Raw genomic sequence first — 20281 nt, forward strand, 5'->3', positions numbered from 1 at the left:
CAAGACTTGGCTAGACAAATAAACAGCTGACCTCATCTAGTGCTGGCAACAGTACCACCACTTCAGTGGAAAGCAGGACCAGATGATCTCCAGAGAATATTTTCCAAATAGCATTTCCATGATTCTACGAACTTCCAGACCTTTTTGCCAAATAGCCAGTAAATCAACTAGGAACAAATCACTTGAAACTTAGTTTTGAAGATCACAGCATATAAAATAAACCTGGAATGGGCTATCATGGGTTTATCCAATTTATCCTTAATGGAAAAAAACCAACACTCCATTGAAATAATTCTTAAACTAAGACTTTCAAATTTGAATGATAACATAAAATGAATGAAAATAGCCCATAAAATGAACTGGTTTAGAAACGTACAGCAAACATGTGGTACATATTTAAATAAAAGATACAAAACTAACCTAAAATTTGCAAAGAGACAGATATGTCTGAATTAAGAAATATCTTTTAAAAAATATCATCCAACAGAAAGGAAAAAAGTAATTTTTCAAATAAATCTATGTCAGAAGAAGTAGGGATGAAAGAGAATTTGCCAGACTATGAGGTGACTCTGATCCTCCTAAGCCAAAGAACACACTAAAATGCTCCTTAGCTATATGAATTGCTAAGAAAAAAAAAATGCATGACTTAAGACTAATAAGAGAGTTGAGATAAAAATAATTGAAGTATAACCCAAATAAAAAAAATTGCACACACTGCATTTCAATAAGGTAATCAACAGGCAGGCAAGGACAAGATAAGCCAATTGGAGCAATGTACTATAACAGGAATATCTGTAACACAGGCTCTAATAAAACAAAAGTAAGGTTTCAATTCTTGTTAGGGTTATTGCTTCTAACAGTCCTTCCCCCAAAAAAGGGCTCAAAAGCTAATAGGCCGAAGCTTGAATTATCTCTGAATTACCTTTTTATATCTAAAATCACTTTTTAAAAAAGTGTCTCAACTTTAACGAAAACTACTAACTTATAACATTTTTGTCTACACCAGTTTTTTTAACTGTTTTATTTAACTCTTAACGAAGTATGGCTGTGGAAATACTGCCTTGGAAGGAAGCTAGTTTAATCAGATGGAAATAATGCTAGAAAAGACTGAAGAAATAAAATTCTTGGTTTTTTCATGTCAGCATAGCTTTACATTCTTTAAAGAACCACTTGACTTAACTGCAAGTCAAATATTATAAGCAATTAAAGAAGAAAATAAGTATTTCAGATAACATTCTACCTGGAAGATTTTCTCACTGATTTCTCGTTCATGTAAAGGGACTTGCTTATAGTTTCGGAACTCTGCCACCTCCTCATTTCTGAGCTGCAACAGTCGGAATCTCTTTGATCTATTAAACTCCTCATCAGAAACAAAATTAAATTCTTGCTGCAACTGTTCCAATCTGAAGAAATCAGGAATGTGTGCCTCTCCACTTGTAGCAATCTAAATTAGTAACAAAAATATTAACTTTTTCATACAAAGTGACAAAAATCCATAAAATAGCTTTTATAAGTTTTACATGCATATTGCAAGGATGTTAATTTTAAGCAAAAGCAAAAAAGATGGATCACACAGACTGAAACACCAAGTATTTTGCAGCAGTGTTTTGCTGAGCAAAGCATATGAGATTATACGTTACAGAATATAATAAAATTCTATTTCCTTGTATCATAAACAAAAGATCAGAGAGCATGAAAACTACAACATGTCAGAGTAACCTAGGAAACTGTATGGTAGAGGAGATCAATTTACAGAACTTCAGCTTTGTAAATAGCTATGTAAATTAAACAGCTATGTAAATAAACAGCCATGTAAATTAAACAGCAATGTAAACAGCTCCTCAATTTGTTGTTCAGAAAAGCTGAAGCCTTTACAACACCTGAGATCTCTGTGCAATCCTCATTAAAGAGCAGCTTCTTATTTAGTACCACACAAGTACACTGAAAATTCCCTTGCACTTTAAAGAAACAACAAACTCCAAAATCCGTATTTTGTTTTTAATTTATTAACTGATCTGTATGCGCATTCCCTTACACCAATTTTTTGCCACTGCTGAATGGATTAATAAATCATATTCATTAATATGTAAACAACACACTACTAAATGCATTAATCATATTTTTAGTAGATATTTTGCTTCTTACCATTCACACAAGTATGTCCACCACGAATTCAAATGCTGCTACCTCCCTGGCATGCATACAGATTGTGTGGGGAGGTTCTGGTGACCAGGAGTTGCACACCTCCAGTAGCTCTGAAAACACCACTTACCATGATCAGCTGCATTAGAGCTGCATTGTTTGGGTCATTTGGATCAAGTTTTGCTTCAGCTGCCCATTTAGCTAGTTTCTTCATATCAGTTAGGCCTGATGTGCCAATGGATGCAATAGCATCAATATTTTTTAAAGCACTGAAAAGACAGAATTGACATGACTTACACCTAAAGCACATTTGATTTAGTAATATTAAAAAAGTATTTAAAACAATCTTAGAAAAGCCCAAAAAGCTCCCCACAACCTGAATAGTAAATTCCAGTTCACAGTTCTTAGTTGCAGCTATGGAACTGAGGGAATGATCAGTAGCAAAGCAAAGTAAATGGGAAACATGAAGGAACTGATGGAAGACAACATTTATACAGCTAATAAACTGTTTTTTGATATATTCCTCATATACCTATGCTATTCCACATTGCTGCAAGTAAGAAGATAAATTGCCTCACACTGTGAAAGGTAACACAGAAGTTTTGACAAAGAACTTCTCAGACATACAGTCCTTGCTTGTGTTGTATCTTAGCTCCTGTCTTTCACTTGTCCTCCTGGATGGTGCTTTCAGCCCTGCATTTCAGCCCTCGTCTCTGCCCCCTCCTTGCTGTTTCTGCATAGACCCTGGGCCTGAATCATCCCCTCACCATGTCTGGGACTGCTGCCAGCACTCTGCTCTGCCTGCCATGTCCAGACTGCATGCTGGCTGGAGAGGACATTGCCTGTGCTTGGGAAACCCTAGCAGCCTTCTCTCTTGTGATGCAGCACTGCTTATGATCCTCCCTGTAACTACAAGTCCCAAGTCTTTATCCTCTAGGTGCTCCTACTCCCTTTCTTGTATTCACAGTAGGCAAGAAGTATGGCAGGTGGTCTGGAGGCCATTTTGTAACTGCCTTGCTCACCATGTGCATCTTCTCACAGAAGCCACCTATGAAGGCCCACTGCTACTCAAACCTTGACACAGAAGGCCAATACACCAGGACATGTGTGTTATTTATTAGCCAAATACCACTGGAGTGGATGTTGCCCCTTCTCATGTTAGGGGTGCTAGTTTCAGTCCTTGATCTCTACTTGAGTATTTTCAAGAAAGCTTTGAAACTTACAAGTTTGTCTTGTGCTTGGTAAGAATCCAGCAAAATATCCAGCAGTTACTGGAGCAGCAGATAAAGCAGGAACATCAAGTTTATCTTTAGGCATCAGTGCTGAACAAATGCCAACTGAATCACAATTGTTCTAAAAAGCTCATGGGCAGCAAAAGCTAACATTAGTCATGAAAATCCTGTCTCTGACCTTCCCAACAGACAATGCAAAGTCACAGGGAGCTGTTCATCTTCACAAAGTGTTTCAAAGAAGAGTGTTTCACAGAAAACTTCCTTTTGAAATTCTTTAGTTTTCCATTTATTACAGTGATTAGTCTCCAGAGTTAAAGTTAACTGTTGGGAATCCATCTTTACATTTTAATCTCATCTATTCTACTCTCAATGAAGTCAGCAGAGTACTGATATGCTGATCAGCAAAGTACTTGAATGGCTGCAGCTTGGTTAACAGTAGTAACAGAATGATTTGTAAGACAATGTCTAGCTTCTAAATAAATAAAAACCTGACAAATGAATCAGCTGGAAGAAGTACTCATACTTGCACAGTATTAATAACTATGGGAAAAGTTTTAAGGGTTTATAGCAAAGGTACCTAGGGCTTACAAAAGCAGCCTTTATGTATAATCTCTTTGGCTTTATGGAATTAAATAAAAGCAACAGAATGGACAAATAATCTACAATAACCAACTTGCAGCCTCTGGGCAGATTAGACATAGCCTCTCCAAATGCAATTCAGATAAGAAAGAACTGGAGTTTCTGCTCTTACCAAAATAATTACAGGAAGGTTCCCTGACAATATATTCTCTTTCTATTAGAAAACCATAACATTGAATTAATTAGATTGAATTTTCTAGAAATAAAATGCTAAAAGATAAGATTTCTAACTAAAATACATTTACCAAAAACATGTATCCTGAGATACGTGCAGAGGGTTACAGCATGAAGTAAAACATCTAAATTTAAGGAAAAAGATTATGAAAAGTCTTGATTATGAAATATTTTTTTTAAAAGTACTAGTACAATCTTTCCCATGAATCACTGAAAATTCCTGTCTCATTACCTTGGAATGCCTGTGTTTTGCTGAGATACTGCAGGAATTAAGGGGATTCCTTTTTCTCCAACTGCCCAAGAGACACTACTGGATACTTTCCCAGAGGTCATGAAAGTCATTCTGTTGCTACCATCAGCTTCAAATGAAAAGGACACACCTATCAAGGGGGAAAAATCCAAAGTAGTGTATTCAAACACAATATCTTAACATTTTTAAAAATACTTACAGAAAATGAGTAGTCAAATAACCTGTGCCTTTATATAAAAAGGTTAATGTGAAAGAATGATCCTGCTGTGTGCTGTGGGGAAGAATTCTGTTCTACAATAATGAGTGAAAGATTCCATCACACCTACAGAAAAGGTTTCCATTTGAGCTGTAAGGAAAGGCTGTGCCAAAGGCTCATTTTTTTCCTCCACAGATGCACACCATTTAATATTTCTGGTACGTTTCAGATTCAGCATACTGTTATTAACAAAACAGAAATTCAGAGTCAAAAGAATTATGTATGATTGAAAAGTCAGTCCTAAAGCTTTTGACACACAATTGTACAAATGCTCATCATAGTCAGTGACATTTACACACACATTTACTGTAATGATTTTTTTACCCTATTTTTTTACTCCTCATTTTTTTATCTATTCTGCTCTAGCTTTATCTGTATTTATATATGGCAAATTTATGCAAGTCAGTCTCTCTGCTGTTCAAATTCATTATACACACTTGCAAGTTCCATATGCTACTATGTATTCTTCTTGTTTCCCCTTGTCCTATCTCTCCTTGTTTTATCTTTAGTCTAAAGCTCCAGGGAAAAGATGTGTGCAGGTTGTCAACAGAGCAAAGAGGAGGACAAAAAAATTACTCTGCATATACACTCCTACAGACAGTTTTTCAGTGGTTTAAAACATTAAAATCACTGGAGCTATAATGATTAGTATCTGCTTGCTCTGCAGTGTCAGAGGTCTGATTACTCAAATGCTCAAAAAATCCCAAACATCTTCTGTAGCTAGTAAAACTCCACTGATACAACAAGACAGATAATAAACAGACACATTTTTATTACACAAAGCTTAAAATTAGTAAGCAACAAAAATTCTGCAATGAACTTCAATAATAAGAATCATGACTATTATGGAAGACTCAGTTACAGAAGCTGTGAAGGCCCTTAGCAGGACTTACTCTGAAACCCCTCCAGCCTCTTACTGCTGCATGGTTCCAGCAAAACGAGAAACACTGAGCTAAGGAAAACAAGAGTCCTTACCACTCCCAACTCCTTCATGATCCAATACCACACGCTGATCACTGCTGAACTCTATTTCCTCCAGAGGAGCACTGCCTGTCAGAACTGCAGTCTCAGGAACAGGCAAGAACACTTCAGCTAACAAGGTGGTACTGCTGATACCTGTCGTTTCATAAATCTAGGAAAAATATATGATGAGGGACAGAAGAAAAAATTTACAAGTGCATTCTTGAGAAATTGAAAATATATTGCAGGATATTTAGAGAAAAGGTTTTACTATGGCTTAAGCATGAAATAAATAATTTAAGGCCATTGTATTAATTCACTTTCTAAAATACCCAATTAGCAGACATTTCAGCAGCTATCAGCAGCTTACTTGATGTGAATTCTTCCTACAAGTCCATCTTCTTCACTTTTCTAATGCACCTGAGACAAGTATGACAAATCCAGGCTTTTAAGAGCATCACTGCACAATGTGCAACTGCTTGTGACATTCCCTTGGATCAGCTGAAGATTCTGGAGGGATTCTGCCTAATTCTCCCTATGAAAGGCAGGGTATGGCACACAGTGCCCATACTGGCAGCACTGCAGGCTGCTTCTCTCTTTCATAGCCTGCTGCAGGCTCAGAGTGATGTCAGTGGCTTCTCCATGCAAATGTTTTGAATCCAGGAAAATGGTATTCCTTCTCCTTTTCAATTTACATGCTAAATAAATAAGCAGACAAGGGGTTTTTACAGCTTTCCCTGAACTACCAGTCTTACGTAACCAGAGGAGTCTCCTAAAGGGAGAAGTAGGATCCTGATCCTCTTTCCTCAAAATATATTTCATATTAACACTGAAAAGTATTCATGTGAACCATTTATTAATTCATATGTGGAAGTGGGGGTGGTAGTGGCTTGATTTAACTGCACTGCTGATGAAGTCAGCAGTTACGGACATTACTAGAATTTTTTTTTTTCTTATTTCCCTCCAGTAAACATCATGAGGGTTTTACTGTGTGGAAAATAATGTTTTAAGGAGACCATGTCAGCAATTTGATCTGCAACACGAATCAGTTTTTCCAAATCAAAAGGCCAATGCACTAACATATTTAATCACAAGTCTCAATTATTTAATTTTTCCCACCCAAACTATATTTTTTCTACATGTTTCTAGAAAGCATAAACATCAAAAACATAACAGCAAAGTTAAATGTTAAAGACTGCAGAAGCAAGGAAGGAGCGTAAGATTGATGATTTACAAAAGGTCTTTCACAGGTTTTTCAGTTTTTATGACACCATCATAGAGCAAAACAGAAGCATTGCAGGAGTAATTACATTTTATATCATCTTTTAAAAGTTATTGCAATAAATCAACATCTACCTGTAGTTTCAAACACTCTGGCCAATTGATTATTTGTAAATTGAAAATCTGTCCAAAGTGAACTCTAAAATCGGAACTTATTGGTCGGGTAACAGTCCTTGACACTTCTTTGGAGTTGAAAAGGACTTTAATAAATGCTGAGCGTTTCTTCACATCCTCTCGTCGCAAAACTTCTGCTCTGTAAATATGTCAAACAAGCTATCATATAATTTTTAATAACATTTTTATTATTTATTTTTAATGAAAATCTGATTTCTCATGGGGAGACAGAACCCACCTAAAAATAGATGGTATTCCTCCAAAAATGTCACTGCATAGAACGACTTTAGAACTCTTACTTAACTGGCATTTTATCTTTTTGTGAATATAAAATTATTCTAAAACTATGAAGTCAAATTTTGGATCCACAAAAGCTAACTCCATATAAAAGAAATTATCTAGGGAAAAAAAAATTCTCTTCCACCCTGTTCCTTCAAAGCACAAAAATGATAGCGAGCTAAAATTTTGAAGTTTTCAGTCACTGGGAGTACAACAGCCAAGCAGCATGCCCTGGTGATGCTATTTGTGAACTAAGTACAAAACAAAGCAGTATTCAAATTACTGGAATACAGCACATGTATGCTAAATTGTATGTGCAAATATGGAAAGTAACAGAAAACAAGTACATTTATTCCTTACAGTGCAATCTCTTGCTTAGTACACAATTTCTTTCTTTTCCCTTTGCTGAGTACAGCACAGACCTTGTGTACAGGACTAGCTAGTGAAAGTGGCACTATCAGCAGCAACCCAGACTCTACAGTGAAACCAGCTTCTTTGTATCTACACCCTGTTCTATGCAGATGCTCAGGGAATAGCAAAGGGTTCAAAGGGATTGTGCAGACACACATTTTTAAGTGCACTATATACAAGGTTATATGTGACCTGAAAACTAATTAAGTTGTATCACCTTCAAAAGCAGAGGTTTCATCACTAGGCTAAACATCCATCTGAAGTTGTATCAACAAGCAAGTAATAAATTATAGAAATTCACAAATAAGGTAATTTGCCAGCCAACATTTATCTTACCGAGGACACTGCTCAGTTGGAGTTATGCTTCCTGAGAGGGTCAGCTCAGGAACTAGAATAGGCTCTCCAGGTTTCCTTCTGCAGTTGTCAGCTTTTTCTCTAACCTGCTGCTCTATTTCCAGGCTATCGGCCATTTTAGGTGGGATGGGTTTTATACGTTCCTCACCAAAATCATGATCTTCTGATTCTTCATCTACACGAGCATCTTTTTTCTTTTTCTTCTTGGACTTCTGCATATAAAAACAGTAACATTCTTTCTGATTGTGTTTCAATCTCTGCAATTTTTTCTCTTGTTCTCTTGATTCACAAGTGCTAAACACAGATGGTGTATGTACAGTAAAATGACAGTATAATTTTAGTATTACACACAAACACATAAAACATTTCTCTCATTGTAAAGGACTGCATCAGTTTCAGAATTCAGCAATACATTCCATTCATATGCTTCAAAATCATAATGTGCTCCAAGCAAAACATTTACTTAATCCTACCAACTTTCAAAATCAGCATGTTTCTTGAACGTTCTGGCTAGATGCTGCGTTCTCATTTGCCTGAGCTACCACGTACATTCTGTTAGGATTGAAGGAAGATTGCTCAGCCAGTAGACACAGTTGTTTGAGATGCACTGTCTGCACATACACTGACAAAACAAATACACATGTGCCACAGACTCTGGAGCACAAGTGTTTTTTTTTCTTAGCAGTGTCTTCAGCATGAGCAGAATGATCCTTTCCCTTCCTCATGCCAAACAAGAATAAATAAACAGAACAACACATGCCTTTCAGCATCTCCTGTCCTACAGTGTTTACGTGCATGCTCAGCCTTAAACAGCTGCAAAACACTTCCTCCTTCCACAGACTTCTAAATTACTTGGAAGTACAGCTTGCTTGGAAGCACCAAGCCACTTCACAACTTAACACATCATATGTAAAGATGAAGGAGAGCAGATTCTGCTCATTAACTAAAGTAGTAAGCCAAACAACTTGTTCACATATTTTTTTTTTTAAATATTCTTTCTTTGCCAAATTTTGTGTTATCCTTCTTGCTCTTGTATTTGCTTTTAAATTTATTTAGTCTCACCTTGCTCTAGTGTGTTTGATTCACGTGATCTGTACTAGGAAGAAACCAAGAGGAGTGATTACGTCAAAAAGTACTCTGAGTGAAAATAAAATAAAGCACTTGTGGGTATGAAAGAAAGGTAATTTCATTCTAAAAGGAAAGAACCATAATCCTCTCAGTCTGAAGATAGTTTGTGACTAGCACAATAAAAAGATGCCACAATGGTATTTGTGAAGGCACGGATGAACAGTTTGCATTAGGATCAATGTTCATGACTACCTGCCTTCATTTCAAGGTTTACACTCACCTTATCCTACAAGCGAACCTACACGATGAGGTAATGAGTCATGTGCCCACTTGTGTTCTGATAAAAGGAATTTCCAATTCTTGCATATTGGCTTCCTCTCAAATATTTTAAATGCCTTCCATAGAGGCTACATGTACATGAAAAGACTCTCCATAAAAGTATCAGCAGATACACTAGACTCTTGAAAACTGTATTTGAACCATTTTCTTAAGCTTTATTTTTCTTTGGTATCCAAAAACCCAGGGTGCTCAAGCTGGGCAATAATCATATTAAAGTAAAATCACCATTACCCTGAGGAATCCAGTATATTGCCACCTAACTGTGAAAGCAAACCTGATTGTGCCACAGTTGATTTCAAAGATCATCTTTTGCAGTGTGCTGCTGAAGCACCTGTACTTCCCAATATCCCTTTGAAGCACTACTGAGACCTTAGCTACAGCACAGATTGTTAGCAATAAAGCTTTGCAAAGGTGAAAGGCTAGAATATTAATTAAATCTTTCAGTCAGACATTCCTGAACATAGTGAGATATTCCCAAACATATATTTACATGAGATTATATCAACTGCTAGTTCATTAGAAATACCCCTTAATTATTCTGCTTTGTTACTCATAGGCACACAGTTCATTCATGTTTTTTCTTTGCAAGAAAGAAATTAAATTAACAGGAATGCTGCAAAATTACCAAACTGAAAGAAAGAATTGAAATGCTGAAAAATCAGTAGCAGAAAAACAATGCCTCACAAAAGCCTAATATATTCTAATTTTTTACTTAACAACTACCTGCCTAACTAATTCTAAATAGACAGAATGTATCTGAACATAAAACATATACATAACTCTGAAATTTTTTCTGCATTAGAAGGAGAAATTTTTGACACATTCACTAGTAATTTTGTTTTCTGTGAAATTGAATGATTTAAACAAACCTGTGTCTTCTTCCAGGATTTCCAGTCATGTAGCTCAGTTTTATATTCCTCCATTTTCTTTTCATATTCTTCCATACATTCTTCTAGCAATTCCTTTATCTCAGCCTGAATTTCTGCTTCATATGCTTTTTCATCTGATTTCTGATCAACCTCTTCCCTTCAAAACAACCATTAGCAGCATGTTGCATAAAATTACATAAGGTTTACAATTAAGTCTGTAACATATAATAGAAATCTACTTCTCCATGAATTAACTTCATTATATCAAAAGTATGTTTTATTTAAAAAGACTAGCATAGATACTCTTAATTGTTGATAGCAGATAATTATATCAATTCCAGACAGTAACATTCTTTACTCATTAATCTGTAGCAATTCCTTTCTGCTACAGTTATTACTTATTTAAACTTTCCCTCTTCCCCAAACTCAAAAGTGGCTGGCTAAAAGTGCCAGCACTGCTCAAAGTCTTACTTCTGCATATCAAAATTATAAGTTTCTAAATTAACTAATCTTATTACAACTCCACTGCTAGCAAATGAAGTACAATAATTATCAAGTTATCAGGACATACTTCCTCAAATAAAGTTTCATGGGTGTGTTAGTAAACTTCTGAAAGTCCCGGAGGGATTTAATTTGTTTCCAAACTTTGATAATGGTCTTAAGCAGCATTCTGTCTTTTTCTTGTTCAGCATCACGAAGTCTTCTGGTTTGTCTAGAAATTGACATACATAGCACAAGATCAATCAGAATTGTCTCACTCAGTGGAACAGATTGAAAACTTGGGATACCAAAAGCCAAGTGATAGGGGTTTCAGGTTGATTGATGGCTGCAGTGGTTTAACTCCAAGGAACATAAAACCCAGACTTGAAGATTGCAGGATTTTATTTCCTCCTATATTCCAGTCTCTTTCATTTGGAACAATCTGACTTCAATTAAGTCTGTTCTTTACAGATCTCACAGTATTCGGAAATGCTTATTACAGCTGTACATAATTAAAAACATTTTAAAGTAAATTCATGTAAACATCAGCCCAGGAAATCTACACTGCTGCTATGAAGTAATGCTCATTACATGTGTACATTATGAAAGATGTTTTAAACTTCATATGCCTCTAGTTCCAGTAAGAAGGACCTGAAGAGATGAAGTAATGTAGTAAGTCCTTTGACAGACCTTCAAGATTCTTAATACAAACAAAATTAACGTAGCCTTTTTTTTGGTCTCAGAAATGGTATTTCACATTTCCACCCTCTAATCTGTTTGGAAAAGAGGTATTCATTAGCACTTTTAATGACCATCACACATTTCCAACGTAAATGTCCATGCAGCACAAGCTCAGGCTGTTTCACTATTATCCTGGTACAAAACCAGTCTGTGATTAAAAAAAACAAACCAATGTAAACTAACACATTGCTACTTGTAATATTCAGAGAATGTGGAAAACAGATGGAGTTAGAGCTCAGAGAAGAAAGACATCATACATCATTTAACAGCATAAGCCAATTTAGGGAAAACAATAAACAAAGAAGAAATGCAGACTTCAGAAAGGCATATGAGTAACTTCTCCACTTCATTAGCTAGCAATCTGCATATTACTTATCCATGTAGCAACTTTTTCTTTTTTGTCTACCAGATGATGCTAGAAGATGAAACTTAAAGGCATGAGAAACATAGAGATCAGTAACCACACTTATCTGATGTACGGGATTTGGAAGTAGGACCTTTCAGCAGAGAATCATCTCTGCTAAAATACATTACCCACAAGAACCTGAATCATAGAATCTATAGCATATGGTGGCTTCCTACTTCAGGAAGTGAAGATGAATTTCCTAATCTGCAAAAGTTTTCTGTATTCAGATGACATTTCTTCCTCAAGCCAATGGAAAATTACAGCTTTGATCTCCAGAAAGCAAAGGATATATACATCTGTTATGTTATTGCAGGGTGGAGAAAACAATTAGATTATTTTCCATGCTACATGTCTGTAACTTCTCACGAGTGTTCTACATTGACCATCAGGGAAATGCAATGTTATAAGAGAGACAAGGCAGCTCAGACGATTTTACCAACATAAGTAGTCCAAGTTAGTACTGAATACCATAACAGCAAAAATTCCTGAGCCCATCTGACCTTCATATGTGTAACAGCTTCGAATAACAGAGCTGTAGCCAAAATGAATTACAGATATGAAAAGCTCTAGAATAATACCAGCCAAACTCATCTCATGTTACTTAAGCAACACTGATCTCACTGATTTCAGCTGAGTTTCTCCAGATTCATAATAGCACGAAACTAAAGCACTCAAGATATAGAAAAACACATCAGATACACAGAAGATGTATTCTTTCTTACTGGAGTTCACCATCAAGCAAGCCTCAGGTGCCAAAACCCAAGAATCTCATTCCCACAGTGAATCTTCCCATCACCATTCCCATGCTTTCCCTAGTGAGAGCTCCTGTCTCCAAGGTACAGTATGGTAACTGCACACCTCCTGCTCCTTGTCCTCTAGCAGATATGCTAATAAGATACTGATAAAACCTATTCCATTTTCAATTTAAGGAATTATTTTTCTTTTAGTATAAAATAATAAATTATAGACTACTTTATGCTCTGTCTGAGAGGAGTGTCTAGATGTGTAAGTTTAGCAGATGTAAATTTCAAGGCTGAAAGTAGAATTGTTATTAAAAACATTTTTCTTCTTCATATTGTGCATGTGTAATGTGACCCATTACATCACTTTATAGTTCTGTTTCTTTAAATGAATACATTACTGCCTACTCTTAGATTGTGAAAAACTTTCAGACTTTTGTTATCTACTAGTTAAAAGGCTGTTCAGCATGAATATCCAAAGTAACTTCTTTTTTATCATACTGCTAACACTTAGAGTCCATCACTGTCCATTTGCCAAAAATAATACAAACTGTCACTACCAAGCCAAAAACTGTACTATATTTTTACTACCCAGCTTTTCTCCAAGAACAATAACTGTAATCTTGTAAAACAAAATTCTACCACTTTATTTGTATTAACCCATTGGCAAAAACATGGCCAAAATACCTTAGAATGGGAAGGAAATCAAGAAAATTCATGTAATGAAGAAGAGGATGGAAAAAACTAGGGTTTTTGTCTGTTCAAAAAATTACCTTATTGCATTGTAAAAGCTTTGTGCATCCAGCTGAAGTCTACTGAAACTTAAATTTTATTTAATTATACAAAACATACCAGTAAATAGCTGCTAAGAAATTAATAAACATAATCAAATTAGACCACTTTTGAATGAAAATTTCAGCCTAAACTGTATTTTCTTCATAATGTTTTATGCAACTTATCAGTGAAAACTCTTAAATCCTCAAAATTTTTCTAGAGCTGTTTATAGTAGAATTTAAAAGTCTGACATGAATCATATTCTGTACCAACATGTAAAAGAAAAAAGGAATACAATTTTAAAAACCAACAATTTAATGAATTCATACCCACCTGATCTCCATTTTGTATTCAGGTATGCTTTGTTGAGCCACAGGAACACCATCACCACCACCTTCCATACTAGAGTGCACTGCACTCCTCAAAGCATGCAGCTTGAACAATGAAAAAAGCAATTAACAGATGGCTTAACAAGGTATGCAGAGTACTGCACTTTGAAAGGAAAGAGCTAATTACTAATGACAGAAAACCCTGAACTATCATGATTCTGCATTTACAGGGTTTTGCCATGTTTGAGGTGATTCCTCAGCAGGACATTTTAATTAGGATCCCTGGATATAGGAGGGAGATTTACTAACTTTTATCACTGCAGCAGATCTAATCAAGGGAAAGACTGATCTGGGGAGCATTCTGAAAGCTCAGGAATCAAAGCTCTAAGTGGAGAAAGACCTCAAGCCAGCAAAAACCCCCAACTTTCACAAAAGCCTTTCTTGGGATTAGGAAAGGCTACTAAAGGTAATCCTTAGTGGATCAGAAAATCCCAGAATCATAGAATAGAATCACAGAATCATTAAGGCTGGAAAAGACCTCTCAGATATAAACTAAATCACAGCCCTAAGTGCCATATCCAGTCATTTCTTGAACACTTCCAGGGATGGTGACTCCACTTCTTCCCTGGCTAGTGCATTCTAGTATCTAATAATAATTTCACTGAATAAGTTCTTCCTGATGTACAATTTAACCTTCCCTGGCACAGCTTCTGGCCAGTCAATCCTCTTGACTTGCTTCTGGTCGCCTGGGATACGAGACTGACCCCCACCTGGCTACAGCCTCCTTTCAGGCAGTTGTAGAGAGCAATAAGGTCCCCCATGAGCATCTCCAGGTTAAACCATCCTTGAAAGGAGGCTGTAGACAGATGTTGGTCTCTTCTGTCAAGTAACAAGTGATAGGACAAGAGGGAATGGCTTCAAATCCCAGGGAAGTTAGATTGGATCTTGGGGAAAAAAAATTATTCACTGAAAGTTTTGTCAAGCTGGAACAGGCTGTGCAGAGACATCCACCATCCCTGGAGGTATTTAAAAGATGTGCAGACTGCCACTTGGGGGCTAGTGATGGATGTGGCAGTGCTGGGTTAATGGCTGAACTTGATGGTATTAGAGATCTTTCCCAACCTTAATGATTCTATGGCTTTATAGGTTCCTAAATGAAGACATGGGTAACCCAAATGTTCTGTTTCATACAGCACTAAGGCAAATCCTTCAAAAGTACTAACACAGTAACAAAGTATACCAAGGAATTATTTTGAGACACCATATGAAATGTCTGTCCATCATTAGAACTATAATCTAATGCTTTATATAAAAATTCAGAAATATCTGTACACCACTGACCCTCATTACATTAATCTAAAAATGAGCTTGTCAATGATTATTTTTCCCTTGTAATAGTTCTTTAATGTATAAAATAATGACCTTCAGTCAATGGAAATCTGAATGTATATGCACTTAATAATCCAACTAATTTTTGACAGACAAGTGTTCTTGTGTGCCTTGATGACATCAGAATAGTGTTGACAATGCCTAACGTTCATGTGCATGCTTACACCAGAGAAGACCACTGCCATTGCTTTCATTGTACAGAGAGAGGAAGAGTGGTGGTACACAGGGGATGAGCAGCCCTGTCAAGCTCACCCAGCAAGCCAGCAACAGAGTCACCAACAGGAGTCTACATCCAGCCTTGGGTTTTGCCATGTGGCAAGAGTCCCGCAGTAAATGTGGCAGCAGTATGCATTTACAACACAGCATCTGCCACAGATACACACCTGGAAATGGGTTCCACTTTTGTACAATCTGGTGAAATTAAACTGCTTCCTTTTACTTTGATTTGATAACTGAAACTAAACTTCACTAACTTCCCTCCATCATTGAATAATGTCTTTTGCTGTCTCCCTGTCAGAGCTGCTGTACACAATCTGGTAATGTCTAATCTGTCACTCACTGGGAAACATTTTGGATACTCTAAGGAATACTATGCAAATGTTATTGTATTCCTTTTACTTCAGAGTTAATTCAAATTCAAAGACCAAAGAAATTCTTTATCTTAAAAATGCAATTCTGCACTGAACACACAGCAACTCAGTCAAATATTTAGGTTTTTAACTTCTGACAAGTTCAGTTTTTACCTTAAACTGTCATGTCATTGTCTCAACAAAGTATGAAGACAGAACAAAAATACCTTGTCTGTGAGAAGTTTGGTAAGATTCTTCTGTTTTCTTGCTAAATACTGATCATATAACTGAGCCAGTTTAGCTGCTAACACATGCTCACGGCTAAAACAGGGATGATGGGTGAATATCAGCCCAGAAATATCAATATCCAATTGAAACAGTCCCTGAAAATCTCCAGGTCCAACAAAATACTGATTGATAGATGTCATTTTTGTTGCCTGAAAGTAAAAAAAGAATAAAATGGATTTAGAGATTCTTACAACAGTATCTTTCAAGGATTTTCTTTGTCAGAAAATGACCCATTTAGCATTATCTACATTTAAATGCTGAGTCTTAAACTGTGTTAACCTCCTGCTTTATTGACAAGTGGGTGGTACCAAACGACCATGGATATTCTACACAACAGAATTTTTATAGCCCATGTGAGGCTGAAATAAGAAGTCATCTTCCCATACTGAAGGTTTTGCTGAGCAATGAAGAGAATGACACTGGATTAGAAAAAGTAGAGCCCGCTAGTTCTCTTTTGACACATTTGTTTAGTACTGCTTTGCTTCCTCTTAGAATTGAGCTCTAGGATAGAGTCCAGCTCTCACAGAACAGTTCTCCTTGTAGATTAGGAACACACGGAGCTCTCCTTGTACACTGTGTAGATTAGGAAATATATTGTATTTCCTAATATTTTATATATTGCTTCCCCATTCAAACACCAGGGAAACAGACCAGTGAAGGCAAGGAAAGCTTTCAGCAACAGAGCTTAAAAAGACTACTTCAATCCACTGGACAAAAAGGCTTACATCCTCAAGTTACTGAAATCAGAAGATAATTAACACTGCTTCCAGCCTGAGTACTCCTGCTCCCTTATTAGGATCCTTCAGAAGACATTCTCCAGAGGTATTATGGTGCTGTAAAAGATTGTTAGTTATGTAGTGTTTGCTGTAGTCCCTTTCTAAGAACAGGAAAAAGAGGGATTTGGAGAGAAATTTAGCCGCTGCATAGGACTTATTTAGCTCTTTTATAGGACTGATATAAATGGACATGAAACACACTTGAGTCCACCTGATCCACATTCAGTTTCTCATCAAAAGATACCATGTATCATAAAAATGACAACTTTGAATTCCTTATGCTTTAACTATTTTTCTACCCATGAAGGACCCTTAAGCTCAGTGTTTTACCAGTGACTTAGATACTTCTATGTCACTGTCCATGTCAACAGTGTTCCTGAAACATGAGCTCTCTTGGCCTATCTTTATATTATCTAAACAGTTAATTCTTCCTGCCTGCAGAAGCACCCTGCACAGATCTGTGCTACTGGATGCAGCCTGTGGGTTGCATGTTTATCACCAACATCAGCTGAAGGGCCACATTTAAATCTGTATCAACAACAACAGTCAGAAACACTTGTGTGTCCCAAATGAGCACTCTATTTAAAAGTCTTAAAAGTCAGCTTTTCCAAAGGGTAATAGACTTCTAACAAGCAGAACAATAAAGCTTGCTTCAAGATTGCTGAATGGTTTTAATGAAACTTAATAAAGTAGAACTGATTTAAAGAACAGATATGAAATCACAAAAAACAGTCAATAGTCATGGTTCTTAGCAGAAAACCCTTCAGGTCACCAGGGTTTCTGGTGCAGAAGAACTGGGACACTGAATCTCAGGAATCACATATATGAAATATGCTTACCTTTCTATATACTGTTTCAAGTTCTGGTGCAATGCCTTCTTCAAGTGAGAAGATTGGAGGCCTAGTAGAAAACTGTTTAATTGGATTAGGCAATGCTAAGATTTTGCCATCATCACCAAACCATTCTTTCCCCTACAAAGGAAAACAAAATTATGTATTGTTTCTTACTTTATAAAGGAATTACTTGAAAAATTATAATTCTTGCAAAAAATACAGAATAAAAAGTGACTATGGATTGTTTGTGACTGAAATAACCAAAACTTTCCTAACACATCAAAATGAAATCTTCAAACATACCAGAGGTAAGTTTTGAAATTAAAAGACCAAGATGTTGCTCAAACTTTGATTACACTGATTTATTTTTCCTTCAACATTCAGCATGATAGATTTGAAAAAAAAATCAACATGTCACTTATTTAAATGTTATTTTCTTAAATCACTAAAATAGAAAGAATTTTAAGTCTTGTTTTATACAAGAGCTAAATGGCAGCTCAGACATTTGTCAAAGCACCTCTCCAATCTTTTAGTCCAAAACCTGAGCTACTTAAACAACATCTATGAAAGCAGACCAGGTAACTATTTTACACACCATTTGCTATCCATGGCTTCACATGTTCACCATTGTCCTCATTCATCCCTCTCCTCTCTTTACCTGGATTCAAATACAGCTTAAACCAATGCAGCTGGTCCAAGGATGCTGCCCTACCCTGTTAGTTCCATTCCTGTTTCAGATACCTTGTATTTTTATATTCATTATTATTTTCAATACCAGACCATTGAGCCAAATGTTGATGTAGTAACACCATGAAGTCAAGCAGAAAACTAACTGGGTTCCAACTGCCCATTCAAAAATTTTAGATCCAAATGTTCCCAATCTGATTAGCAAAAGCACATGAAGAAAACACAGAATCACAAAAAAAATATAAAGGGCAGCTACTGCTCAGGAGTTAAAGTCTATACTGAAAACACACCTTACCATGTATAGGATGATAATATAGGAGGAAAAAATATATCCAAGCTACTTTCCCAAGTCTATCCCAAGTCTTCAAAAAATACTTAAAAATCTGAAAGGATTCTAAAACCTCTCTGATAATCCATACCAATACTTAATCAGCCTTACAGTCTGATCAGTGATCTGTTCCCCAGCAGGCTACAGAGCCAAGAAAAGACAACAGTTTTGTAAGACCCAGTCTGATGTTCTGACAGTGGGGTTACACTAAAAACAGGCTCCTACAAAAAATATGTATTTCCCAACATCTGACGCTGCTAAACATTTTGAAGATGAAAGCCCCATATTAGCATGACCATCTACTTACTTAACTATAACAAAAATAAGATACTGATAAATAAAATACTGATAAAAGTTACATCTAAAAAGGTAGCAGTGACTTACTTGGTCCTGTCTGAGTATTCTGTTTTCTAAAATATTTTGATTAGACTGTGATACAATGGGCCTTTCTCCAGTGTAAAGACCTTCATCCTCAAGGTACCTGGGTTGCATATTTCTAGGCATCTTCTCAGAAGCAGGCACTAATGAGATATTAAGAAGAAAACCATGTTAAATATCTTGTAACTGTAGTTTTAGTTTGTTAATTCTTAAAATGATCAGCACTGTATATTAAGTATGCTGTCAGAAGTATTTTACTAATAAGAAAAGAAGAAATATAGACTTGAAACAGGTCCTTATCTTAATCAAGACAGATCTCCCATATTAGTACCATCAAATGTCACAATTCTAATAAACCAATAACTAAAAATTTCCTTACAAAAAGTACTTCAAGTTACTTAGTGGAGTTTAGTGTTAATGGTTGCTTGCAGAATAGTGGAAAAAACCTTGAGCAGCAACTGACCAGAGAAGCACTTCTAAGCCTTTCCAACGAAAAATGAAACTTTTAGACTAATCAGTTAATAAATGCTTTGCTTAAGCTAGTCTCATACAAAATATAAAACATGCATAAAAGAGTTATGTTAGCCAAATGACAGCAGGTGCAATTCATTCTGAAGACCTGCCTGCAAGGCTGTTTCGTTGCATGTATGGATTCAGTACTTTTCAAGAAGCAATCTCAAAACAGGGAAGGATTGTACTGAGGATTACAACAACACTTTTCCCTTAAATCAGAACACAGTGGATCAGACAAGAAGTAGTCAGAACTAAATTACAAGACATGAAAAAACAGAGGCACACAATGTCAAATATTATGACATTGCACTGCAAGCTGTACTGGTACCATTCCAGTATATACTGGGGGACTTGTTTCTACTTCTTCCAGTTCAAATATCAAATAGCAAGTGATACTATAAAGCAATTTTTTAGGACTTTGAAGTTCTGTGGGAATAAAGCAAAAAAAGTCAAAGATATGATCTATGCTGTATACATTAAATAACAGCAGAAGAGGGTCTAGCACCTTGCACTTCCTACAGACAGCAATGAGGAAATTACTCCCAACCAGCTGAGGTGCCCTGAGTACACTTGCCAGTGCAGCAGGTGATGACCTGCTGAGGTGTGCATGCCTCCAGCTAATCCATCTGTCAGCCCTTTTCAGACTTGACTGTATGAGCAGTGTCAGAGAGCTGCAATTAAA

At 36.3% G+C, this 20281-nt stretch overlaps 1 protein-coding gene across 2 annotated transcripts in view; it reads right to left on the reverse strand.

The window, feature by feature from the left end:
• CC2D2A (coiled-coil and C2 domain containing 2A) overlaps window positions 1-20281 on the reverse strand; it is a 52939-nt gene that overhangs the window by 23089 nt on the left and 9569 nt on the right. For both annotated transcript variants that reach the window (XM_041403056.1, XM_041403057.1), the window contains 12 exons: window positions 19093-19229; window positions 17700-17831; window positions 16024-16233; window positions 13843-13943; window positions 10940-11080; window positions 10369-10525; window positions 8075-8304; window positions 7010-7187; window positions 5669-5825; window positions 4420-4567; window positions 2273-2411; window positions 1241-1444 (listed from right to left, as the gene is read on the reverse strand). In XM_041403056.1, the coding sequence (XP_041258990.1) occupies window positions 1241-1444; window positions 2273-2411; window positions 4420-4567; window positions 5669-5825; window positions 7010-7187; window positions 8075-8304; window positions 10369-10525; window positions 10940-11080; window positions 13843-13943; window positions 16024-16233; window positions 17700-17831; window positions 19093-19229 (1934 nt within the window). The remainder of the gene's footprint in view (window positions 1-1240; window positions 1445-2272; window positions 2412-4419; window positions 4568-5668; window positions 5826-7009; window positions 7188-8074; window positions 8305-10368; window positions 10526-10939; window positions 11081-13842; window positions 13944-16023; window positions 16234-17699; window positions 17832-19092; window positions 19230-20281) is intronic.

This window comes from Onychostruthus taczanowskii, unplaced genomic scaffold (genome assembly GCF_017590055.1).
Source record: "Onychostruthus taczanowskii isolate IOZ18803 unplaced genomic scaffold, ASM1759005v1 scaffold2, whole genome shotgun sequence".
NCBI lineage: Eukaryota > Metazoa > Chordata > Aves > Passeriformes > Passeridae > Onychostruthus > Onychostruthus taczanowskii.